This window comes from Onthophagus taurus, chromosome 7, assembly GCF_036711975.1.
Source record: "Onthophagus taurus isolate NC chromosome 7, IU_Otau_3.0, whole genome shotgun sequence".
NCBI lineage: Eukaryota > Metazoa > Arthropoda > Insecta > Coleoptera > Scarabaeidae > Onthophagus > Onthophagus taurus.
The window spans coordinates 38,249,220-38,276,774 of NC_091972.1; the positions used below are offsets into that span (position 1 = coordinate 38,249,220).

General features: G+C 32.2%; 1 protein-coding gene across 2 annotated transcripts; it reads left to right on the top strand.

The window, feature by feature from the left end:
• The first annotated feature begins 6,639 nt into the window (after positions 1-6,639).
• On the top strand, positions 6,640-26,842 carry LOC111423048 (homeobox protein ceh-19-like). 2 transcript variants are annotated; one of them, XM_023056301.2, is made up of 4 exons: positions 6,640-7,281; positions 26,142-26,311; positions 26,362-26,495; positions 26,547-26,842. In XM_023056301.2, exons 1-4 carry the CDS (start codon positions 6,957-6,959, stop codon positions 26,767-26,769), a joined length of 852 nt encoding a protein of 283 aa, XP_022912069.2. In that variant the 5' UTR covers positions 6,640-6,956; the 3' UTR covers positions 26,770-26,842. The 2 variants fall into 2 exon arrangements, with proteins under 2 accessions (XP_022912069.2, XP_022912068.2); XM_023056300.2 differs by having other exon boundaries at positions 6,654-7,281; positions 26,362-26,498.
• The last annotated feature ends 713 nt before the right edge of the window (positions 26,843-27,555 follow it).

A 27,555-nucleotide genomic window follows, 5' to 3' on the forward strand; every position in this document is an offset into this window, starting at 1 on the left:
GCATTGGTTACTGGATATTCGTATTGTCTTGAATTTGAAAGACAACCAAATGTGCTGCATCAGTAACTCTCCTATTGATATCGTTGACAACAATCGGAATATAACCTGTGATGATTCAACACATCTATCGTCTTCTCACAATCGCATCTAGTCTCTTGAACACTGCTTCCATTATTGCACAAGTGATTTATAAAGGAACTAACCAAGACTAAAATGGTAAAAAAAAATGTAACCATATTAAACCATAATCCGAAAATGAATGAAAATGACTCCGCGAAAAGTTGTCAACTGCCAAGATCCCAAAGATTATAGGAAGGTTTTTCGTATGTTCAAGAAGCTACGATCGTAAGGCGAAATATTTTTGCATCTATTGCATAGTATACTGTTTCTGCAAGTCGTGGCATACTTTTAATCATAAATACTAGAGTGAAAATGATGACGGTTCGTGTAAAAAATTTTGATCTAATAGATACCCGGAAAGAAGAAAATGCGAAAATATTTGGTCGTTTGGTGGAAAATGTAAAAACATTTGATTCTTTCAAAAAACCTAGATCAAAAACGTATAATAAAGAAAATCAAGACGAAAAAATAAATGTTTTAGCAATAGTTACAGCAGATTCTTCTATATCAAACCGCGAAATGGAGCATGATCTTGGCATTTCGAGAAGCCACTGTCTTCGAGTTTTACATAAACAAAAATATAAGCCATATGTTCCTCGAATTATTCATCACTTACGGGATGGTGATAGCCAAAGAAGGTTTAAGTTTTGCCATTGGTGCCTAGTTCAGGTTAATGAAAACCCAGGTTTCAGTAGAATAGCTATCTGAACCGATGCTTCATCGGTTCACATTAGCAGTGCGGGAATATTTAATTGAAATGACCAACATATAGGGCGTACTAAGGCATTGCTAAATAATCATCTTTTATCATATCAAATTTAAACGCGGAACGGTATTTAAACATTTTGCGTCTTTTGAAAAAATGTTTGACGTTTCGAATGCCATGCTGCACCAGTATCGTCATTCCTTTCTAATTTTGTTTTCATAACAAAGGACGCATCATTTTTTCGGCTTTTGTTTTGTTGTAGGTGAAATGAAATCTGGGAAATGTCGCTCTAGTAGCCAAGAAGGCCTTGGTGTCCTTGATCGGTCTTCTGAAAGATTTTTTTCTTTAGCATATTTTTCAACAAGCACTTCACCCAGATCCATCAAAAAATGTAGCCGATGTTTTCTATCACCAAGTTTTCTATGAATTTCGTAACAATTTATGGTAGTTATGTCCAAAAAGTGGCGAAATATTTTCATGTAACATTTTTTTAGTCTCTTTCTGGCAGAGGAATAAAAATGTAAGTAATTGTCCGCTAGGTCTACACCGCCCATGCCTGTGTTGTATTCTACAATTGCTATAGGCTTTTTTTACTGTATATCCTCCTGAGTGTTGTTGTTGTGGAAGGAGCTTACCATTATCATATATTTTTTGTCTTTCCATTTCAACATCATCTGCTTCTTTCTAAACTGTGCAATTTGTTCTCCTCTTGCTACTTTTGTGTTTTTAACTTCGTCTGGGATTCCTCTCCTGTTTGATCGAGCAGTTCCTACACAGTCAGTCTTACATTTCGCTAGTTTATCACATAGATCAATACTTGAGCAATAATTATCTAAAAATAAACAGTAGTCACTTCCCAGAAGTTAATGTGTAAGTTCCAAAACCAGGATAGTTTTGGAACTAAATTATTTATAAACGTTTATAACTAAACTATACACGCAATACGTGGAGCACCGATCAACAGAACAGCGCATAAATGTGTTTTAAAAGCGAACAGGGAATTAAAACCTGAAACCAGTTCAAACATGTGTTAGACCGAAGTCTATTCTAGCCAAAAATAGAATATAAGTGGCGAAAAACGTCTTGCTTATTGAATATCACTTTAATTTCTAAGATGCCAATATATACGACATACCCACTTCGTAGCGGTTTTCGTCAAGACGCTTATATACGACATAAGCGCTTAAGAGGTTAAATTACTATTTTTTGTGTTAATAAAACCCCTCTACCGGCCCGTAATTTACAGGAAACTGTAAATTTAATTTCTTCGACGACACTAGATGGCGGCGTTTGGAAATTTTATAAAGGTTATTTTTAGCTTTATTCTAAAACAATAAGAAATAGACTTGTCGAATCCTATATTTTTGAAATCAGAAAAAAATAACTTTGTTTAAAAAAGAAACCCCCAGACAGCCAAATCCTACAAAAAAAAATGTAAATGCTCTACACCTATTGTTAGATAAAATGATTCTGCCGATTAAAGGAAAAAGTAGCCTAAACCGGTACAACCTGAAAAAGCCAAAAAAATAGTGTAAACATAGTTTGCCTTGCAGACAACCTATCTAACTTTACTTCTAGTTATAATGCAGTTATTCGTTTAGCTCAATCGTATTCCCAGAAATCAAAGTTTACAATTGTTTTACGATAATTGGTTTTGCAGTCTAGAGCTACAAATTGAATTGGCTCAAAGCAGGATTGATAGTTTGGGCACTGTTCGCAAATCATGTTTCCGGCGATAATTTACAGATTTCCACTTGGCATTAAATAGAACTCAAATACGGTCTAAAGTATTATTAAGTTTTTAAGGATTTTATAAGCTATAGTTATCTTTTGCAAATTGTATCTGATCTTCTGCAAGCAATATATTGTCCTTTGTAAAAATCTAATCTCTTCCAAGCAATATATAGATTTATTCGAGCAATACGTAGTCTTTGTCAAGCTATTCTTCTGCATGTAGTAACCTTCAAGCTTTACCTGATTTTTTGCAACCAATATACTTCTGCAAGTAGTATTCAGTCTTCTCAAATAAGCTAGTCTCTTGCAGGCACTAAATAGATTTTTCTATAATACGTGATATTTATTGAGATTCCAACAAAGTATATTCTTTAAGCAGTATTCATCTTGTGTGTGTTCATGTTCAGTTAGTATGTAGTCTGTTGTAAATAGTATTTAGCCTTCTGCAACCAGTATTTAGCCTTCTATAAGCAGTGCCTAATCTTCTGCAATGCAATAACCTTCAATCAGTATCTGGTCTTTTGCAAAACATTGTATAGGTTTCTATGAGAAGTATTCTACAATGGTCTCTTGCAAACAATATATAGATTTTTTCCGGCAAAACGTACTCTTTGTTAAACCTAAAACAGTGTGTGTACCTCTTAAAGCAGTATCTATTCTTCTCCAGTGTAATAATCTTCAAGCAGAATCTAATCTTTTCCAAGCATTATAAATTCTTCTACAGGATGATTCTCAACCTATACGCATAAACTTGGATATTTATTCCTCAGGATTAATAATGACTAATAGATGAAAAAAATGGTAGTAAAAGTTTTTTAGTTTCCTAGATAGGCCACATCTAGCTAATGTGTTTCCTGGAAGATGGATAGCTCGAGATGGTTCAATGGCTTGCCACCGAGATCGCTCGGCTTCAATCCTCTTCATTTTTACTTTTCGAATCACTTAAAAAGCATGATGTACGCCACGGAAGTTAATACTGAGGAAATATTGCAAAACCAGATACATGCTGCTGCCCAGACAATTCGCCAACTCCTTGGTTTAGGCCACGCTAGTAGGAGATCGTGGATTCGGGCAGCCCAATTCATAGAAAGTATGGGAAATAACTTCGAACACTTGCTGTGATGTTATTTTAAAATGTTCTATGTATTCTTGATTTGAAAGTAAATATCATGGATCTATGAAACAGAAAATCTTTTACTACAAATATTTTTTCTTATTAGTCAGTATTTGTCGTGAGGAGTAAATCCCAAAGTTTATGCGTATAGGTTGGGAATCACCCTGTATAAGGGGAATCTAATCTTCTGTAATGAGAATCTTGTCTTTTGCAATAAATACAACAATGTGTATTTTTCTTCAAGCAATACACATTTAGTCTGCTGCAAGTACAATCTAGTTTTCCTAACAAGTTAAGTTATAAAAGTACGAAGGTTTTCACGACCGGTGTTAATTAAACTAAAACTAGAACTAACACTAATAATATAATAATAAAGTGTTTAACGTTTCAGATGCCATGTTGCAACCTTCTTCAGAAACAAGTTCGAAGTGAAGTTAAGTTATCTAACAATTAGTCTTCTACAAGGCCAGAAAGGCTCTATACGTTTTTCTTAAATCTATGACAATTTCATCTTCGTATTAGTAGTGTTGATTAAACAAAACTAACCTCCAGCCACAATTGAAACCTATGTACACGCACTGTTCGTCATTTAGTGATGAATTGTGATGACTATAATATGTTTTTGAAATATAGTAGCAGGGTTCTTGTATGCACTCAATCCGTTCAGTGTATTGACCTGTCTAATTTTACCTTAGGTAATTTTGTGGATGGCTTTTCCTTTTAACGGTGGTCTCAGTGATTTGGCTTTCTTGTCAAAAAGTGGCCTAAACTAGTAGTGTCTACTATATGTTTTGACAAAGCCTTTGTACAACTCGTTTATGTTGAGACGTTCCTTTCTTCTGTTCTAGACCTATTGGACTGGATCAAAAATTGAGTCGTACTTGCCCAATGACTCTTCAGATATAAAGAATTTTAATAATTTGCCCTATGTTTGTTAATTCGTGTTTGAATTAAGAGTCTGATGCGGATCAATTTTTTCAGAAGTATTCAAAAGCATCCCTACATCTTGTTTTTTAGATGCATCTGGCTTGTTTATTTATTTTTATTACTTTTACTTTGTTGTAGTTCTTATCACCACAACCTAAATTATTTCTCTTGTTGGTTGTAGAATTTTGCAACGTGCTCTAGAGTCTAGATTACCTCATTGGTGCCATTTCGATGCTCTCAGGAAGCTTTAAATCGTATACCTTGTACCGGGATGGAAGCAGTATTCTTATCATTCTGAACATTTCCATCACCATATGAATGATTTCTTTGCCTCTAGGAATTATTATGAATTACATTGCAAAGTTTGTGTTGTATTTCTTTATCTGTATCTCCAGGTCTGATTTTTCAACATAAAAGATGAGATATTCTTTTTGCCTACCATGAACAAATTTGCAGGCTTTTGTGTCTACTTGATGACCTTGGCGATCTTATTATTAGACATGTTGCATAACTTATGTCGAAATGTGTTGGAGTTGAATCTTTTTATCTATTCACTCTCCGTCTGCAATGACTTGAGTTGAATGATTTCAGAGGAGTATTTTCGGTCATTCATACAGACTTTAGTAAAATTTCTTCATAGAGAGTCTCATCTTACAAGGTTCTTGGCGATTATGTTGTTATTTAACATTAATTACAAATTTTATCACACTGTTAAAGACCATTAATTAACAACATTTATGATTTTAGAGAATCGTCTATTATTCAGAAATTCTTGGAATTGAAACTACAAGTTTCGAAACTGTTTTAATTGGACTCGTATTCTAATTAGATTAGAGTTATTTGGTTTCCGTCGGAACATCGCACATCTTTTAACTGCTACACGTAGTTATACTTCTTGGTATATATTATCTATTATGTTCAACTATGGAGAATTAAGAAATCAATCAAAAAACTGTCACAGAGTTATCAATTAATTTTCGTTTAATTTTATTTTCAAGTTCTTAATATCTCTTATTATACATAAATTATAGTAAATTATCCGTAGATTTCGGAATTTAAATGAAGAGCATATGCTGACAAAGACGTCAACCGTAAATTACGTGAATTAGTGAAGGAGGTGGCGCCTCCTCTCTCATTTCTATATCTACCCGTTTCTTTAAACATTTTCTTAATGTATTTGCCGACGATGAAGCTACAAAATTTAGCCTCTCCTTTCACACATGTTCGGCGTAACCTAACAAGGTATTCGGTTAACCATCCGTATCCTTTTACTTCCTCCATCACCTCCCTAATTTAAAATAAAAAAAATCTCGACTCGTTTTGCGAAACATTAAACGATCCGAAATTTGAAGATGAGATGGCCCTAAAAATAAAAAGGAAATAAATCAATGTTGTTATTAAATCGGGCTTATTTAATTACAGTTAGTTAGTGAAGAAATAATTTGGGATGTGTTAAAAAGTGTTAAAACCGATAATTAAGTTTGTCATAAATCCAATTTTAAATAGCTGCAACGTTATGGGTCATTAAGATACTTAGAAACTCTTTTAAAAACCATAAATTTGGGTTGTTGTGGGTGCGTCTCGCGTTGTAATTCGAAACAGATTTCGAAGAAATCCTCGTTATGAAGCGATTCAAATTTGAAACTTGGTAGTTTTCGTTAAAATTTATGAGATCTCGTTAGAAATGAACCTGTCTAAAATAACATCAATGGTTTAAGTAAAATTATTAAATGAAGTATTTATATCTTTTATAATTAACGAAGAATTTTCTTTGGAATTCCATGAATGTTTAAAATGAGGACTTGATGACAATTTGGCGCCACTATTTCCGGAGGGACATGATTAATGAGATATTATTATGTTCATTTTAACTTTCAAAAAGAAATTAAGTCTTGGCAAAATTTATAACATTAAAATCACAAAATTAATGAGATCAATCTTTTAACTAATCCATTTTTTGACAAACAGCCAATGTCTATGGATTAAAATTAAAGCAGTCCTTAAAATAAGCAAAAAAAAAATAAATCGTCATTAAGAGAGAACAATATCCATTAATAACATGGTCTTCTCCTCTTCTATACACATGTTTAGCAAAACCTAAATATATCTCAATTATCCCTTCCCGTTTATCCCGGTTGTAACATCCCGTTTAAATCCCACCTCCAAGATGAGGCTATTGGACCAGGACCAATTTCACATGAACGCCCGTTAAACGCTCTAATGATGAGCACTTAAAGACCATCAGATGCACCGCCTATTAGACAATAACGAGTTGATTTCTACCATCATTTTCCAAAATTCGTTCTCAGAAAGAATTAAGACGCCTAAATGGAACTATAAGTTAAATCAGTTGAAATGGAAGCAAGAACTTTTGGAAGTTTGAGTAAAATTGAAACGAAAGATAACGCGTCGAAGTCGAAAAACTTTATGATCGATTCGTTATTGGCGGAAAGTGGAAATGAAACATCGACGGAAAAAAATAAAAGTGATCAATGTGGTTTGGTGGATGTAGTTGAAAAAGTGGACGAGGAGAGTTTGATTAAAGTTGATGGGAGTTCCGATGATGGAGATGAAAGTTTGAGGTTTTTGCGGGAAAGTGATGGGACTAATGAGGTAAATGGGCGTTGTTTGGATGTTGGGAGTAATCCGGAAGCGATGTTTTCAAGGCGATTTTCTGAAGGTAAGAGTTTTTTAATAGTTTTAAAATTATACACATAAGTTTTAATTTTATATACTTATACTTTGTTTCCTAATATTATATCAGTTTTTTCACTATTTTGTATAACAATTTAGATAACATGTTTAAATGAGTTAGATCTTGAGGTTCCTGGTATAATATTGTTAGAGTCCAATCAACTGGTAAGATTTTTTGTGCATCATTTTCATAAGTGAATGAGTGACAGAGTTTTCCTGTTCAGACTAAGAAGGGATTTAATCATCTGGAGTTCTACTCCAGTGGAACTGAGATACATGAGATATATTTTAGTTGTTTGAAAACCATTATTATCCATTAATACCGGTTAGTGATTTGGAAGCAAATAATCCTAAATAAGAACACAACGATAATCTACTGTAACATCTTGCCCTCGTTCTCCTAGTGAGGTTACTCCCACTTGACTTGATCAGTGAGTTGTTGTTATTATCCTGGAAAATCTTTACAGCACTTACTGACACCTTCCTCTAAGTTTACAGCCTGTTGTTAGAGTGCTGTATGTATCATACAGCATTCTAAGCAAATGTATTTGCCATTGGCTGAATGAGAATGATGTTAGCAGTATTAAAGGGTTATGGGATATTCTAAAACTGCAGAACCAGCAATTTTCAGCTCTATGATAATCGTTAGACAAAGATTTTGTGGTAGATGGAGAATCAATAGAACACGTTTTATGGCAGTGTTCTCCATTGAGTTGTATAACCTGATATTTCGTGCATGATTGCAAAGATGCCAATAGTAATTCATTAACTTGGGTACACAGAAGACTGTCGAGATGTTTTTAATAGATTAAAGATTTTAACTCTACCCTCACTTTTTATTCTCGAATGCGCTCTGTATGCTTTTGATAGCAGGGGACATTTTGCGATACATGCCGATATTCATCAGCATGATACTAGGAATAAGGATAAAAAAACACAGCTTGGGCCAGAGTGCTTATCTCGAGTGGTACTTAACAAACTGTCGAGTGAATTAATAGGAGAGTCTAATAAAAGGATTTTTAAAGATAGCTTAAAAAAAAATTTGTGTCAGAAAACATTTTATTCTGTGCAGGAGTTCCGAAATGCAGGGATCGGGATTATAACCACCATACCCTCTTGGTTTTTGTTTATGCTGGTGTATTTATTAAATAAAAAAATGTATTGGATATGTATTTATTTGGATGAGTGTATGAGCAGCAGCTTAGTAACACAATAAAGTATTATTATTATTATTATTAGGTAAGATTACCTTCTTTCAATTGGATTGTACGGCAACCTTTGCTATAGTTACTTATTGGGGTACAATAGCAATTATAATACAATGATAAATTATTAGTATTTATAATGAGGCAAGTTATGCCAAGTTACATGCTCCATTACAGTTTTTCAGTTTGCAATTTTGATATTTTGGGAATGTTGAATTTCTAACTAGAATATGGCTACAACAAAATTAATTTACTTATGAATTACATCTTCTTAACTCATTATAAACGATTTATATTCAAAATATTTTTCTTCGTTGCCTTTAGATGTTATGACTTACTTTAGTAACTAAAACATTAAATTTTGATATTTCGAAAAAAATGTTCCACTTTCTAATTAAGATATGGTTACAACTACATTGAATCTGGTTATGGATTATGACTTCATGGGTCGTTATAAACAATTTATTTCCAAAACATTTTTCTCCGTCACCTTAAGTTTTCGAGTTATAATCCATTTTAATAATAAAAACGTTCAACATTGATATTTTGGGGACTTTTGCTTTGTAATTAAAATATGGCTAAGAACTAGCCTAAATCTGGTTATGGATTTTTATTTTTGGGTTCATTATAAACAATTTATTTCTAAAACATTTCTCTCCGTGTCCTTTAGCTTTCGAGTTATAATCCATTTTAGTAATAAAAACGTTCAACATTGATATTTTGAGGATTTTCGCTTTGTAATTAAAATATGGTTAGAATCAACCTAAATCTGGTTATGGATTTTGATTTTTTGGTTCATTATAAACAATTTATTTCTAAAATATTTATCTTCGTCACGTTAGTTTTTGAGTTATGAGCTACTTTAATAACGAAAACATTCAATTTTGATATTTTGGTGATTTTCACTTTCCAACTAAGAAATGGTTACAACTACGTTGAATCTGGTTATGGATTGTGTCTTCATGAGTCGTTATAAACAATTTATTTCCAAAACATTTTTCTCCGCCACCTTAAGTTTTCGAGTTATAATCCATTTTAATAATAAAAACGTTCAACATTGATATTTTGGGGACTTTCGCTTTGTAATTAAAATATGGTTAGAGCCAGCCTAAATCTGGTTATGGATTTTGATTTTTGGGTTCATTATAAACAATTTATTTCTAAAACATTTCTCTCTGTGACCTTTAGCTTTCAAGTTATAATACATTTTAATAAGAAAAACGTTCAACATTGATATTTTCGGGATTTCAGCTTTGTACTTAAAATATGGTTGGAACCAACCTAAATCTAGTTATGGATTTTGATTTTTGGGTTCATTATAAACAATTTATTTCGAAAACATTTCTCTCCGTGTCCTTTAGCTTTCGAGTTATAATCCATTTTAATAATAAAAACGTTCAACATTGATATTTTGGGGACTTTCGCTTTGTAATTAAAATATGGTTAGAACTAACCTAAATCTGGTTATGGATTTTGATTTTTGGGTTCATTACAAACAATTTACTTCTAAAATATTTTTCTTCGTCACCGTTAGCTTTTGAGTTATGCGCCACTTTAATAACGAAAACATTCAATTTTGATATTTTGTTGATTTCCACTTTCCAGCTTAGATATAGTTACAACTACATTGAATCTGGTTATGGATTTTGATTTTTGGGTTCATTATAAACAATTTATTTCTAAAACATTTCTCTCCGTGTCCTTTAGCTTACCAGTTATAATCCATTTTAATAATAAAAATGTACAACATTGATATTTTGGGGGCTTTCGCTTGTAATTAAAATATGGTTAGAACCAGCCTAAATCTGGTTATGGATTTTGATTTTTGGGTTTATTATAAACAATTTATTTCTAAAACAATTCTCTCTGTGACTTTTAGCTTTCGAGTTATATCCATTTTAATAATAAAAACGTTCAACATTAATATTTTCAGGATTTTAGCTTTGTACTTAAAATATGGTAAGAACCAACCTAAATCTACATAGTTATGGATTTTGATTTTTGGGTTCATTACAAACAATTTATTTCTAAAATATTTTTCTTCGTCACCGTTCATTTTTGAGTTATGAGCCACTTTAATAACGAAAACATTCAATTTTGATATTTTGATGATTTTTACTTTCCAACTAAGATATAGTTACAACTACATTGAATCTGGTTATGGGTTATGTCTTCATGAGTCGTTATAAACAATTTATTTCCAAAACATTTTTCTCCGTCACCTTTAGTGTTCGAGTTATAATCCATTTTAATAATAAAAACGTTCACCATTAATATTTTGGGGACTTTCCAGGGGACAACCAGCCTAAATCTGTTTATGGATTTTGATTTTTGGGTTCATTATAAACAATTTATTTCTAAAACGTTTCTCTCCGTGACCTTTACCTTTCGAGTTATAATCCATTTTAATAATAAAAACGTTCAACTTTGGTATTTTGACGATTTTCACTTTGTAATTAGAATATGGTTAAAAAGCTCAAGCAAAAACCTAAAAAGCTATCAGGTGTGCTCTAGGACAGTGACTGCAATCAAGCAATTAAAAACTGCTATGGTCTGACAATCAGGAAAAATACGGGTTTTATAGAATAATGTGAATTTCTCTAAGGGCTTCGTATTTTCATGTACTTTCCTGAGTTTCGAACGTGATCAAGCTAAAAACCGAAAGTTATGAGTGCTCCAATTGTGCTATGCCAACCTTTTGTTGTGCATAACATACTTATCAATTAGAACTAAAAATCGTTATGATAATATAAGCTGTTTAGATTAGTAAACAGAATAAAATGAAAAAAATTGAAAGAATCCTAAAGGTCAGAAATAGATCTTTTCATGAGTATGAAAATTTCCCAAAGTGTTAATAAAAGTGTTCTCTTTCCAATAAACCAACCCGTTTTGAAAAATAAGTTTTAGTTTTTGAGAAAACAATATTTGAGGTTTTGATGAAATTGTCGATGTTGTAATTTTCATCGATAATTTTCAAAATTCGCTATAAAGTTAATTTCTTGAAGGATCCTTGTGGAAATATCACCAATTATTAATTAAAGTATCCTCTTTTTAATGCAATAAGCCGTTTTGAAAAATCACCTTTAGTTTTTGAGAAATAAATTTTTGAAATGATCGACAATTTTTTCGAATTTTGCCATTTTCGTCGATTAAATTCTAATAATTCGCATAAAATCGATTTCTTGGAATATGAGTATGAAAATTTTCCAAAGTTTTAATAAAAGTGTCCTCTTTCTAATGAATCAACCCGTTTTGAAAAATGACTTTTGGTTTTTGAGAAAACAATATTTGAAGTTTTGATAAAATTTTCGATGTTGCAATTTTCATCGATAACTTTCAAAATTCGCTATAAAATTAATTTTTTGAAGGATTCTTGTGGAAATATCACCAATTACTAATTAAAATATCTTCTTTGTAGAGTGTCATTAGTTATAATTATTGGATAAAATAATCTCCTTAAATCATACAAGTTCAGAAAATTAATTCCCTCCGTTTTGGAAACAATGATGTCGAATATCTTCTTATTTTAAGACATCTGCTTTTTTTTCTGCCCTGTCTTACGGTTAAGTTGTGTTCTGTTAATGACCTTAGTGTCGTCGCCTCCGCTGTTCTCAAGATTCTTTTTATGGTAGCATTTTGTTCTCTTGTCTCTATCATGTTTATTCTTGTACAGGTCTTATACATATATGCTGACCTTGTTTTCTAAGGACATATACTTGTATTGCCAATTTATGTTAATCAGGTAACTTGATATTAGACAGTCTCTTTGTTTTATGCCGGTTTGTATGAGTACTCTACTTGTCATTTTGCGTCTCTTTCTTTGTCTTATTCTCGACAATACAGAGTCTATCTTTAACCTTTTTTTAAGCCTTGCTGCTCCTCACAGCTACCGAAAGCTTCCTGAAATTTCTTCTTCGAAAATCTTTGAAAATAGCTTCAATGTCGAGCTTATTCTATAATAGTTCTCTAGATCTGTTAATTATAAATTGTCACGTACATGATATAATCTATCTGCTATCTGGACTTATTGCACAATCTAAAATTAAAGAAATAGGAATTCACCGATCCTTGCAGCATCTTCAGATGATGCAGTATGTTCTGCTGTACCTTTTGCATAATGTCTCTGCTGTTGGTGTTTACCCATTAGTAGTAATACAATGTGGTCAATTGGATTGCAAACCGAAAGCTCTAATTCCGTGATAAATCGTTCGAAGGATTACAACTCAAACTTTGTTATTAACCCAACATTCTTATCTCTTTGTGGAGAAGAATTTATAGTGGGTTAATTTCTCATAACATAAATATTTAAATATTAAGTTTAGATGTGCTTGATACGTATAAAATTTACTTAAAATGATGACTAAAGGGTTAATAAAAATCCCATTTTATTTCACTTATACCATTCTAAATATTTAATATCCTTCATAAATGCATATTTAATATTTTCTTACGTCAGCCTTTATGTACTTATAAAACGTGGAACATCGTTAAATACATTAGTTTTAACTAAAATTTCTTTTCGAAATGGCTAAAACTTTTGGTTATTACCTAATCGAAGAAAATATTCAAAAATTAATCGCTTTCCCAGCTACGAATGGGATACATTATTGCGCTTGTGTTTTTGTGGTGTTTATTAACATGGGGTTAGCTGTTACTAAAAGCGAATTTATTCGTGAGTATTCCCAATATTTGGTTTCATACAAAAATTTTTATTTATTTTCAGAATCTCACATTCCTATTCTCATCTTAATGAGTTGTCTCACATTCCTATCTATTCAGATTGTTTTTATAAATCGAAGGGAACAATTTTTTGAATTAATCGGTTTATTGATTGATTTCAACAAGTTTGGGGTTCCTCCGAAATTGAAATTTGTCGACAATCTTATTAAAATGTTTATAAAATTGGTTCGCATTTTCACTTTTTCTGCAACTTTCGTAGCATCTAATTGGATAATTTTTGAGAATTCTTCAAAAATTAAAGAAATTAATCAATTTAATTATACTATTTTAAATTCGGTTATGAATTATTACCATCCCTCAACGATTAATTTATTTATTGTTTTGTTTCAAATATTTTCGTGCGTTCTCTTTATTAAAATTTCATTTATGTTAGTTATTTTATATTATTATATAATTGAGATGATCAATATCCGTTTGGAACATATCACGTGTTTACTCGATGATATTCATTTTATATATGATCAAAAGGAGAGTGGGGAATTTCGAAATGTTATTATTTATCATCAAGAAATTTTTAAACTTTTCAAACATACAACGATGTTTATAAATTCTTTGGTGGTACCCCAAGGTTTTTATTACATGGCTTGTATTGTTATATCAGCTTCGAAATTATATACAGCGTTTGATGTGGAAGGGTTCCTCATTTTAATTTTTGCTGCTACTATGTTGGTTATTCTTCATTCGAGGGGACAAAGTCTAATTTATACAGTGAGTTAATTTTATATGCTATTTTTTAATAATTAATTTATTATCTTTTTTAGAGTCTATTAATACCTGATTCTATTTACAACTTAAATTGGTACCAAGCCGATTTGAGTATCCAAAAAGACGTTTTAATATTTCTTTGTTTGGCTCAATTTAGTTTTAGAATTAAATCTTTGTTTTTTTAAAGAAATAAATGTTGCAAATACTTTAATCGTTTCTAATTCTTAATGTTATTTTGACTTTCCTTTACGCCTTTTAAAAGTAATGATTGTAAAAGATATTTTTCAAGCAGCATAAATAATTTATATCTACACCAAGAGGTAATATATTAATCCCTGTTTAGACAGCGTTGTCATGTACTGGCAATTAGTCGGTCGGAAGTGCCTTGGAGCAACATGTCTTGCGACACGACTTGGTCCATGGAAGACGCATAGCGTCCCGACGCCTTAAAATAGATGCTTAAATGTCTCCGAAATTCACCAACGGCAGCGACGACAGTTTCTTTAACGACCCATGATGACAAATCGCGTTAATTTACGAGTCGATTTTCATTTTAAAACAACAAAAACTATGTTAAGAATAATAAGAATAACAAAGAATAATGACTAAGAAAATATTTTGCTTAAAACATTGTTTTTTTGTCTTAAAACAATTTTTTTCTAAATAAATTCTTTTTTGATTTTAAATATTATGTAAATAGAAAATAGCGATGACAACTGCAGTATTAAAATTGTGATGTATTTTTGAACAGTTAAAGTTTAAATGCACTTAACGTTTGCGATTGTGCCAAAATTCATAATTCAATTCGGTCCTAGATTGTTGGGCGTGTCAACAAGTTTATTGGTAGCCGGTGGACGCGGTTTTACGGCTAGAAATAAGTGCAATTAGGTCACGAAAAGAAGCAGTTATGTAGCCGGAGTCCAATTCAAAATTAGATGCGGACCATAATTGCTAATTTACTGAACCGTATGAGATCAAACACTCATCAGGCAACCCTTTGATACAAGATACTCCCATAAATATGTCAGTATTTATACAGTGAACTTTACAAAAGTGAGAACAAGGAGATTCACCAAACAATTTTCAACTTAGTTTTTTTTTTAAATTTAAAGTTGAGTCTTTTCTACGTCAAAATCAAATCAAATTCATTGTTTATTGTTATCACAACATCACTTGAGGAAGGAGTTTTTTTGTAATAGTAGAGTTTTGTACCTGGTAGGGAACATTGGAAACGCTGAAAACATCAAATATGGAGGAGAACTACCGCTCAATAAGCTTACTATCACACTTATGTAAGCTTATGATAAGAATGATCACAAGCCGACTCACAACAAAACTGGACGACTACCAACCAGTGGAATATGCTGGCTTCCGAAGAAGGTTTGGCACGTCAGACCATCTACAACAATCCGAACACTTATCGAAAATTTTAACAGTATTTCTTTCCATCTTGGTGAATTAATTAAATAAGTAAAATAACTATGTTTGAGATGGATAATTTTTATTTTTCGGCTCTACCGGTTTCGACTACTATTTTGTAGTCATCTTCAGGAGAACATTAGCCACGTCAATTTTACTGCAACGTATAAAATCCATTTGTTGGAATATGATTAATAAAAGTGTCCTCTTTCCAATGAACCAACCCGTTTTGAAAAATAACTTTTAGTTTTTGATAAAATTTTCGATGTTGCAATTTTCATCGATAACTTCCAAAATTCGCTACAAAATTCATTTCTTGAAGGATGCTTGTGGAAATATCACCGATTATTAATTAAAGCATCCTCTTTTTAATGCAAAAAATCACTTTGAAAAATCGGTTTTAGTTCTTGAGAAATAAATTTTTGAAATAATCGACAATTTTTTGGAATGTTGCTATTTCCGCCGATTAAGTTTTAAAAATTCGTATCAAATTCATTTCTTGGAATATGAGTATGAAAATTTCCCAAAGTGTTAATAAGAGTGTCCTCTTTCCAATTAAGCAACCCATTTTGAAAAATAACTTTTAGGTTTTGAGAAAACAATATTTAAAGTTGTGATAAAATTTTTGATGTTGCAATATATATCTATAATTTTCAAAATTCACTATAAAATTAATTTCATGAAGGATACTTGTGGAAATATCACCAATTATTAATTAAAGTATCCTCTTTTTAATGCAAAAAGCCATTTTGAAAAATCACTTTTAGTTCTTGAGAAATAAATTGTTGAAATAATCGTCAATTTTTTCGTTTTTTGCAATTTTCACCGATTAAGTTTTAAAAATTCGGATATAATCCCCTTCTTTTAATATGAGTATGAAAATTTGCCAAAGTGCTAATAAGAGTGTCCTCTTTCCAGTGAACCAATACGTTTTGAAAAATAACTTTTAGTTTTTGAGAAAACAATATTTGAAGTTTTGATAAAATTTTCGATATTGCAATTTTCATCGATAACTTTCAAAATTCGCTATAAAATTCATTTCTTGAAGGATCCTTGTGGAAATATCACCAATCATTAATTAAAGTATCCTCTTTTTAATGCAAAAAGCAGTTTTGAAAAATCGATGTTAGTTTTTGAGAAATAAATTTTAAAAATGATCGAGAATTTTTTCGAATTTTACAATTTTCGCCGATTAAGTTTTAAAAATTCGTATAAAATCCATTTCTTGGAATATAAGTATGAAAATTTCCCAAAATGTTAATAAGAGTGTCCTCTTTCCAATAAACCAACACGTTTTGAAAAATACCTATTCGTTTTTGAGAAAACAATATTTGAAGTTTTGATAAAATTTTCGATGTTGCAATTTTCATCGATAATTTTCAAAATTCGCTATGAAATTCATTTCTTGAAGAATCCTTGTGGAAATGTCACCAATTATTTATTAAAGTATCCTCTTTTTAATGCAACAAGCAGTTTTGAAAAATCGCTTTTAGTTTTTGAGAAATAAATTTAACAAATGATCGTCAATTTTTTCGAATTTTGCAATTTTCGCCGATTAAGTTTTAAAAATTCGTATAAAATCCATTTCTTGGAATATGAGTATGAAAATTTCCCAAAGTGTTAATAAAAGTGTCCTCTTCCAATGAACCAACACGTTTTGAAAAATAACTTTTAGTTTTTGAGAAAACAATATTTGAAGTTTTGATAAAATTTTCGATGTTGCAATTTTCATCGATAACTTCCAAAATTCGCTACAAAATTCATTTCTTGAGGGATGCTTGTGGAAATATCACCGATTATTAATTAAAGCATCCTCTTTTTAATGCAAAAAGTCACTTTGAAAAATCGGTTTTAGTTCTTGAGAAATAAATTTTTGAAATAATCGACAATTTTTTGGAATGTTGCTATTTCCGCCGATTAAGTTTTAAAAATTCGTATGAAATCCAGTTCTTGGAATATGAGTATGAAAATTTCCCGAAATGGTAATAAAAGTGTCTTCTTTCCAATGAACCAACCCGTTCTGCAAAATAGCTTTTAGTATTTGACAAAACAATATTTGAAGTTTTGATAAAATTTCCGATGTTGCAATTTTCATCGATAATTTTCAAACTTCGCTATAAAATTAATTTCTTAAAGGATCTTTGTGGAAATATCACCAATTATTAATTAAAGTATCCTCTTTTTAATGCAAAAAGCCATTTTGAAAAATCACTTTTAGTTCTTGAGAAATAAATTTTTGAAATGATCGACAATTTTTTCGAATCTTGCAATTTTCGCCAAAATTCGTATAAAATCCATCTTGCATAGATTTGAAATCAAAATGGAACGATTGAAGTTGTTGTCGAGTTACCTTTAGATTGTATAAAAGTTTTGACAACAAAGGAAGTCATCATAGCATGGTTGACAAACCACGTGACTATTTTTGTCAGGTTGCCTCATATCATCGCAGAAGAACTTGTTTTGCAGGCTTATTTTAAATATGTAAAACAACATGGCTGAACGCGGCTTTTAAAACTTGCCATTATCCAATAACACAATTAGTTGGATCAACTGGATTGCAGTTAGATGACGTTATGGATATTTTGCAACATTGATACAAAATATCCAAATATTTATAATATCGGCTTGGATGAATGTACAATCATTTTCTTTATCTATTACACGTCATATTTTGAAATCATCTTCATATAGGCCCTATTTACTGTGCTTTTTAACATTAAACAGAGCACTGGTTTCAAATAGGAGTGTTGTTAGATGATAACATCGATAACTGACAATAAGAAGGATATCAGAACTGCTCCGCTCGCTTGTTAAACTGATATAAAACGAGTTTAGGTCATTACTGAACACTAAGAAGTGTTGGTCAAGATACTTAATTAAAAAAAAAACAAAAATTAGAGAAATCTTTTTGCTCCAAATTTCTAATGTAGGTATTATACATTTGCATTCATACAAATAGAACTTAGAACATTGTGTTGGAGACAACAAAAAAGAGAGCCCAAAAGTCTTGGATTGGGTTACGTTATGTAGATTTGGAGTTAACTTGGATTTCTATCAAATTCATATCACAATAGATTGAGATGTTTGTTGTGGTTTTGCCTTATTTTTAGGGTTGCATTGGTTTGGGATTTAATTGGCATGCTTTAAAGTTGAGTTAGTTTGTGGTTAAGTTCATTCGGGGTTAGGTTAGCTTGCTTTGAGTTAGAGTGAGTTGCTTTAGAGTTGCATTCGGTTATTTAGGGTTAGATTTCCAAATAGAGGTTTAACATACTATAGGGTTGAATTGGTTTGCTTTAGGGATAGGTTACTATGTGGTTGAGTTGCTTTGAAGTTTGTTTGTGTTGAGATTAAATTACTTTGTAGATATGTTCCTTTGAAGTTAAGTTAGCTTGATTTGAGTTGGATTGCTTTATGGTCACTTCATTTATTGCAAGAAATTAGAGTCGAATTTGAATCGGAGTTACATGAGGCTATATGCGATGAGATAGCATTAAAAATACCCATTTGATCTACTATAGACGGTTTATGGATGGTAGTGAAGACTTAGATATGTAAGAGGCTATTATTTTGTAAAATATCGCAACAGCAGCAAAGAAATTTTTTTGTATAGAAGGAGAGAGCTTATCAAGTTACCTTGTGATAACAGTTTGAAAGCAAAATTTGACAGCATGAAATTGGGAGAATTTTGAATTTATGATATTAATAAGTCAAAATTGTGAATTCACTTCTATCTCGACACAGCCATACTGCAGTATATTTGCTGAAGTTATGAAAAAATCTTAGGATGCGTATAAATGCATCGTTGTTAATGTAGTTATAGAAAACGGTCAAGGAACTAGACCAAAAAGATATGATAACTTATGGCTGCTCTATTCATATATTTAATTTTTTAACCCGTGACTTACAAGGAAATTTAATAATTCCAGAAATTAAGAGTAACATAAAAACAGTACTATTTCGCAAACGCCAAATATAAAGAAGCCCTTAGATCTTCTTTAATTCTACCGCAAGCTATTCGTTGGGATACTGTGGCGGACTGCTTGGAAAATTATTTAAAAAGCTTGCCGATTTTATACAGCATTTGTTCGGCAAACAGAGTAGCAATTGACAAAGATATTATCAAACTTGTAAATGGTTCAGATTTAAAGATAACCGTTCAAGATTATCTTAAAAAATTGAAATGTATTGCTGTAGCACTAGACCGTGTACAAAGTAGTTCATGTATTATAAGCGAAGATACTGAAATTTGGGTAAAATTATTAAAATCATTTAAAGACGAACTTATTAATGGTAAATTTAACGAAATGGATGTACAGAAAGGTCAAGACCGCTTAGAAATGGCGTTAACTCAAGTTCATTATTTAGCCAATATACTAGATCATCGGTGTAGAGGAGCAAATCTCAATCAGGGATAATTAGATATTGCAAGGGAATATGTGGAGATGCATTATCCAGAAGTGTTACCGACTATCATAAACAGATGTATATGTTTTCAAAACAATTAATAGATAATGTCAAACCGTTAGCCTGGTGGAAGTCTATTAGCTCTTTGGATCCTATTACAATCAAATTAATTCAACAGCTACATACTGCGGTAGCATCATATGCCAATAGTGAGCGACTTTTTTCATCCTATATACAATCCACCTTAAGAAATAGATTAGGAAATGATAAAGCAGCAAAATTAGTCTGTATATTTACAGAAATAATTGCATTTAGCAGAAACGATGAATGATTTTTGTTTAAGTTTTGCTTTAGTTGTATTAAGTTTTAGTTTTAATTCGGATTTGGCAATAAACATACCTAAAGAGAAAACAGAAGTGGAGAACAAAGTGGAAACACTTGGCTCTCTGGAGCAACTAGTTGATGAATCCCAAAAAAATGTTTTTAACTGGTTTTCTGAGAATCGTCTTAGTGTGAATGAACACAAAACACAGTCCCTAATTTTTTCATTGAGGCCGCAAACTTTAAATGACAATAGCTCAGTTAAATATCTCGGAAATCACCTTGATACCAAACTTACATGAGAGGAGCATGTTCTTCATTTCATTAAAAGGTTAAATACCAGTATTTATTTGATTCATAGCTTAGTGAGAGTGGTATCGCCGAAGATGGCACTTGCTGCCTATTTTGCACATTTTTATTCTCATATGACGTACGGCATTTTGTGTTGGGGGCATTCTGCTCACGCTTCGCTTGTCTTCCGTACTCAGCGAAGATGTGTGAGAGTTGTGGCAGGCATGGGTTTCGCGGAGTGTTGCAGGACAAAGTTTATTGAATTTGGAATTCTGACTTTTCCTTGTGAGTACATTTTCAGTTGTTTGCAAGCAATTTACTTTGTGATCACGTCCAAGTCAGTAAGTTTGGAGTCCATATTGCGCATAAAAATGAAAAATAAAGACGATGTGCATATTGTACTAAAAAATTTAAAGGAAATAAATGATATTTTGTAATCATTGTATTTATTTGAACAATTATTCGCTTATTAAACTAAAATTAGAACTAAAACTAGAAACTTTCGGGTTTTGCCGTGCGTCTTTTAATAAAAGGTTTGACGTTTCGGATGCCATGTTGCAACCTTCTTCAGAAACTGGTTCGAAGTGACAAGATCAAAAATCGGTAACTACATATATATAAGTCGGGAAAAACTAATTAATAATCAGTTAACGCTAATTACAAGCTAATTATTAACTAATTGCGTCGCGTCCGGAGTGAGGCGGGAAGAGGTCTTCGTGTTCACCACCATCTTCCATGTTCTGTTAAACTCCCAGCCATCCTCTCTGTTGACGTTATTTTTATGTCGGTGGATCTCTATGGCTTCTCTTGTCAGTCTTTGCTAGTATCTGTTGTCCTTAGCTAGCACCTTTGTTTGTTCGAAGTCTATTCGGTGCCCCTCTGCATGGCAATGTTCCGCAACCGCCGACTGCTGGATCTTCTTCAGCCTTACATCCCTCTCATGCTCCTTGATGCGGCACTCGACGTTGCGTCCAGTTTGGCCAACATAAACCTTCCCACAACTACGCGATAGTCGATAGACTCCCGCTCCTTTTAATGGAGTTAGTTTGTCCTTGGCTATCGGGAGTGTGTTCCGAATTTGGCTGACCGTGCCGTACCGCACTATGATGTCGTTCTTCTTGAGGTGCCTAGCATTCCTTCTTCAAGTTCTCTCCTTCACATAGTCTCGCTGCTCGCTGAAATAATGTACGGATCACGGACCTCTTCTGTTTGGGATGATGATGTGTACATGCCTGTAAATACCTGTTGGTATGGGTCTTCTTTCGGTATACACCAAGTTCTATATCTCCATTTGTCGTCCTGGTGACCAACACATCTAGGAAAGGTAGTTTTTGGGCAGTTTCTGTTTCCATGGTGAACTTAATCATAGGATGTGGAGAGTTCAAGTGATCCAAGAACTCTTGGAGCCGTTTTTGACCATGTTGCCATATCACAAACGTGTCATCCACATATCGGAGCCATAGTTTTGGTTTCCACTGGCTCTTCTTCAAAGCGTCCTCTTCGAATAATTCCATGTAAAAATTAGCTATAACTGGCGATAGTGGAGATCCCAAAGCGAAAAACTCAAACGAAAAACATTATCTCGAAGAAAACTTCTTTAAAAGGTATGAACACGTTAAAATTTAAAAATAAATAATTACAACAAAAACATTCACAATATAATTCAAAATGTAAAATTAACGTACATCAAAATATATTAAAAATTTTGTCAAAAACGAAAAACGAAAAGATGTCGACGGTGAGACGAGAACAAAGGAACTGGGGAAAAGACTTGAGCGGGTTTTAAACCTGCATTGAACTACCCGGGCAAATAAACTTGTTATGTAATTGTTTTATGATCTCTCAGAGACATGAAAATAGGTTTATTATATAATTGAAGCTGATCATTTAATAATTCGCAGTTATTGTTATTTTTGTGTTTGTTAATTTCTAAAATTTCGAGCAGATCTAGCCTATAACCTTTTTCACATTTATGTAGAAGTTTTGTATTATTATAGTCTATCTTGTGGCCTGTTTCAATGTATTTAAACCGTGTTAAAACGTGTTAACCTTTTAAAGAAGTTTTCTTCGAGATAATGTTTTTCGTTTGAGTTTTTCGCTTTTCATGTATAAATTGCTTTGAAATTTTAACTGTAAGTTTTTTTGAACTGTTTTATTTTAATGTGTTTTTCGCTTTTGCTAGTTTCGACTGAAGATGAGGGTGTAACCTCGAAACTAGTCTCGATATATATTTAAATAAAAGCAAGTTAAAGAAGTTTCTTCTAGTATATCTTTTTAGTATATTATTTAATATATTCCCAACTTGCAACATGGATAAAATTCTTATTTATACATGGGCAAAGAGTAGAAGTGTTGACCACCAGCAAGGTTCCAGAAGAAATGGGAAAGATAAGAAATGGTAAATCCCCGGGCTTAGATAATACAACTAACGAGCTATTGAAGATGGCGAAAGTTTTGCAACAAACTGAAGAAAATACATCTTCACTCGACACTTGTGTCAACATATCACTGACAAAATCCCAATGAGTGAAAAAAGAAAATGAAGATTTTTCTTAAAAAATTGTTAATGTACTTATGGATAGAATAATAGACAAAGTATGTAAAGTTGTAGTAAAGGATATTCTAGATAAGTGTGGAGTGGTTGAAACGAGTACATATGCAAGGCGCCCCTTTAAGCGGTGCAGGGAGTGTTGGACATCCTCATCTCAAGATGAAACGAATTTGTAATACAAGCCTAGGACTTTCTTCAAGAAGAAAAGGAAGATTTGATTTTAATCTTTGATCTGGTTTGGTTGGACCTTTATTGCCATTTTTGTTGTTTTTCAGTGTTTGTTTTCACTTGACAGCCAAGAAAATGCCAACCATGAAACTATCTGAAACTATGCAAGATATCTGTTTCTAAAAGGATGGCTGTCAAGCCTATATTTCTTGTCGTACAACACTTTTATCGATATGACCCGAAGATTTATTATCAGTAACAATTAGAGCGAAGTATTTAATTTTTAAATTTTAGAGCAAAGACATTCATTTTATACTCTTCGCATAGTGTTGAATTTTGCATAAATTTGAAATCAAATTGTATCGATTGAAGTTGTCGGCGTTGCAACTCTAGGTAATTGTCCAAGATAGTTTGGAATTTGAATTTAATTTGTTATTCCTTTCCTTAGTCTGATAAACTATTTTATACACTACAAAATAATAAAACAGTTATGAAGCTTTTCGTTCTTTTGTTTGCATTTCATTGTTTTACCTCTTAGATTGTATAAAAGTTTTGGCTACACAGGTCACATAGCACATACAAAGTCACCATAGCATGGTTGACAAGGCTACCTCGTATCATCGTATACTTGTTCTACCGGCTGTTGTAGCTATGGTAAACAGCATGGCTGCACACTGCTTTTAAAACATGCCTTTGTCCGATAACGCAATTAGTTGGAGAATACAATATATGACGGAGGATATCAAGGGTCAATTGAGTTGCATTTCGATTGCAGTTAGATGACGCTAAGGATAAATCCTTCCCTTGTATTATGATTTTTGTAACATATTCTATTAGCATATTTGAGCTTGGACGAATCGCACAATCATTTTGTTTATCTAATACACGTCATATTTTGAAATCATCGCCATATAGCACAGTAAATAGGGCTTACTGTGCTTTTTAACATCAAACAGAGCACTGGTTTCAAATAGGAGCGTTGTCAATCGATGATAACATCGATAACTGACAATAAGAAGTGTTGATCAAAACACTTAATAAATAACCAAAAATTAGAGCAGACGTCTTGCTATAAATTTCTAATATAGGTACTATATACGTTTATTTTTTTGTTTTATTTGCATTCATACAAATAGAACTTAGACCACTGTGTTGGAGATCACAAACAAGAGAGCTCGTAAGTCTTAGATTGGGTTTCTTTACGATTACGTTATGTAGATTTGGAGTTATCTTGGATTTCTATCAAATTTATATCACAATAGATTGAGATACTTGTTATGGTTTTGCCTTATTTTAGGATTGCATTGCGTTGAGATTGAGTTGTTTCTTTTGAGATTAGATTGATTTCAACTTAAATTCTTTTGTGGTAAAGTTTTTTCGGGCTTAGGTTACCTTGATTTGAGTTAGATTAAGTTGCTTTAGAGTTGCATTCGTTTATTTAGGGGTTAGTTTTTCAAATTTATTGTTGGTTTGGCTTACTGTAGGGTTGAATTGGTTTGGTTCAGGTATACGTTACTACGTAGTTGAGTTGCTTTGAACTTTGTTTGTGTTGGGATTAAATTGCTTTGTAGATATGTTGCTTTGCAGTTAGGTTAGCTTGATTTAAGTTGGATTACTTTGTGGTCATGTGCATTCATTGCAAAAATTAAAAGGGTCGAATTTGGATCGGATGCGATGAGATAGCAATAAAAATACCCATTTAATCTGCTATGAACGGTTTATGGATGGTTTTGAAGACTTAGAGATATGAGAGTTGTATTTCGTTTGATCACGAGAGCTGTTCTAAGACGAACTGGGTTTCGATATGAATAAGTCAAAATTGTGAATCCACATCCCAAAATGATGATATTATCATAACACAAAGTGTTTCTGTAAACAGTTTATTTTGTGGTCATGTCCAGCTCTGTAATGTTGGAGTACATATTGCGCATAAAAATGAAAAATAAAGATGATGTGCATATTGTACTAAATAATTTAAAGAAAATAAATGATATTTTGTAATCATTGTATTTATTTGAACAATTACTCGCTATTTTTATAATCCCTAAGGCCAACTCTTTTGCATCAACTACAAGTTTCCAAATTTAAATCTCTCAACGTAACAAATCTGTAGCCACGCGTATAATTTCACCGGTTAGGAGACCGTTTAAAACCATCAGAGCCATTTGAAACGTCTGGAGCTTAAGCTCATTCATTACTGTCACCAATTAGCGCGTTTTCGACTGTTTCATTGCCTTGGAGTTTCCTTTTCTTTTCCCTTCCCTCGCGTTTCTAGACGGGAAGATTAGAGGAACAAAAATATACATACATACGTAAAGGACAACTACAGTAAAATCGGTAAACAAAAATACACTACTCTCGAGTCCCACACCGAGTTTAGCGGATGAGGTTTTAAAGACGTTGCCAGAAAGATTCAAGCGCTACCAGAGAACATTCATCAACGCCTAATTGACCAGGATCTACCGGTGAGACAAAGTGACACTAAACGTTGTCTAATTATCGTTGGCAGAACCCCTTTTTACCCCTCTCAACATCCGTTCTCATTTAAATTCCATTAACTATTAAAAATAAGTTTATTTTTATAAGAGTCGAAAACATCAAAGTATTCTTGAAAAAATCATAAATCTCGTGATAAATAAAAGATCATCAGCACGCAAAAACATCAAAAGGGGGTGCACACATTTGCGCGTTAAACATCTGTCGAGACAACACGGCCAATTATCCCTAATTACCATCTCGGTATCGTTTCCATGCGGTGACCGTAAATTTATTTAAAACATTTTCGGATTCCGCGGTATATATTTAATTTAGTATAGCGAAGGACCCCGTTTATAACCGAAATTAATGTCTCTCAGAACGCCCCTAATAGGCCCCCGTTCGACTTTAAATAGCGCGCGCTTTTAAAGACGACAACGTTTTCGTCAGTCGCCAGATAGCGTTTGATTCTTGGAGGTTGCTTTTTGGATCGTTAACCGTTTAAATTCTAATTTCGTCGAGACGCAAATTACTTACTTTATTGATTTTATTTTGATTTGGTTCTAGATTCCCAATTTTCCGATTACAAATCGGAGGAAGAAAGGAAAAAGAGGCCCCGAACCGCTTTTACAGCGGCACAAATAAAAAGTTTAGAAGCGGAATTTGAACGAAATAAATATTTATCTGTCGCTAAAAGGTGTCAGCTTTCAAAAAGTTTAAAATTAACCGAAACTCAAGTAATAATATACAAAAATTAATTTATTTCATTTAATTTAATCGTTTTTAGATAAAAATTTGGTTTCAAAATCGACGAACGAAATGGAAGAGAAAATATACAAACGATATTGAGTTATTAGCCCAACAATATTATTCATCAATGGGAATTTTAGCACCGAGACCAATTTTTCTTGGGGATAGATTGTGGTAAATTAAAATGATTCTTTGATTTTATTTATTTATTTAATGTTTAAGGTTTTTTAATTATCCGGGTCAAGCAACTTCAGGAAGCAATCATCAAATTCCTCCGGGAATTTTACCAATGCCAAATACAAACCAAATCTTACCACCGGCAATGCACCATATACATCAGTCAAATTATCCTAATTACATGGAATATAGAGAGGGTTCAACAAACGAAACACCACCGATTTTACAATTACAACAAAATTTTGGACGAAGTTTTGAAAATTCTTGAAAACCGATTGTTATTTAGGAAATATTTTTATTACATTAATTTATTTATATAAATAAAAATAATTTTTCACTTATTTTTATTGTTTTACACTGATTAGACCATTTTCTTATCACACTAGAAGAAATCAAAATCAGTCTACATTATCAAAATATAGCCTGAAGTTGTTATTTGCAAACAGTACTTTTTAAATATATGTTTCAAAAAAAAATCGCCACGTTGTACATTAATTAGAAGAGGTGATGATAATGAGGGAGCCGACGAATGAATAGCCCAAGATTATAAATTTAGTAATTAGTTTCCATCCACTGACATATCATAGCTCAAGAACAACTTGAGATATAATCACGAAATTAATAGGATCTTAAAACAAATTTAATACAGATTCAAAGTGCCACCAATAATTTCTTACTTTCCATAAACATAGTTGTTGTTATTTTTAAACTCCAACTAAGCATATTTGATTATTGTAGATTTTAAGAATAGAAATTCAAATACCGTATCTCAAGAATGAATTGAGACGTAATGATGAAATACAAAACATTTAAAAAAAGATTAAATGCACCACAGATGATTTCTGATTTTTCGTAAACTTCGTTCTTACGGTTTCTTACACTCAACTTAACATGATTGTTTCAGATTTTAGGAACTCCACAGCCCGAAAACTGGTTCGTCGAATATAACTTAGGACCATTTTAATAATTAAAACTGCCAATCTAAAAGAAGAACAAGAAAATGTTAAAGGTTTTTATTCTTAGCGAAATAACAGGAAAGTGTGCTGGAAAACAG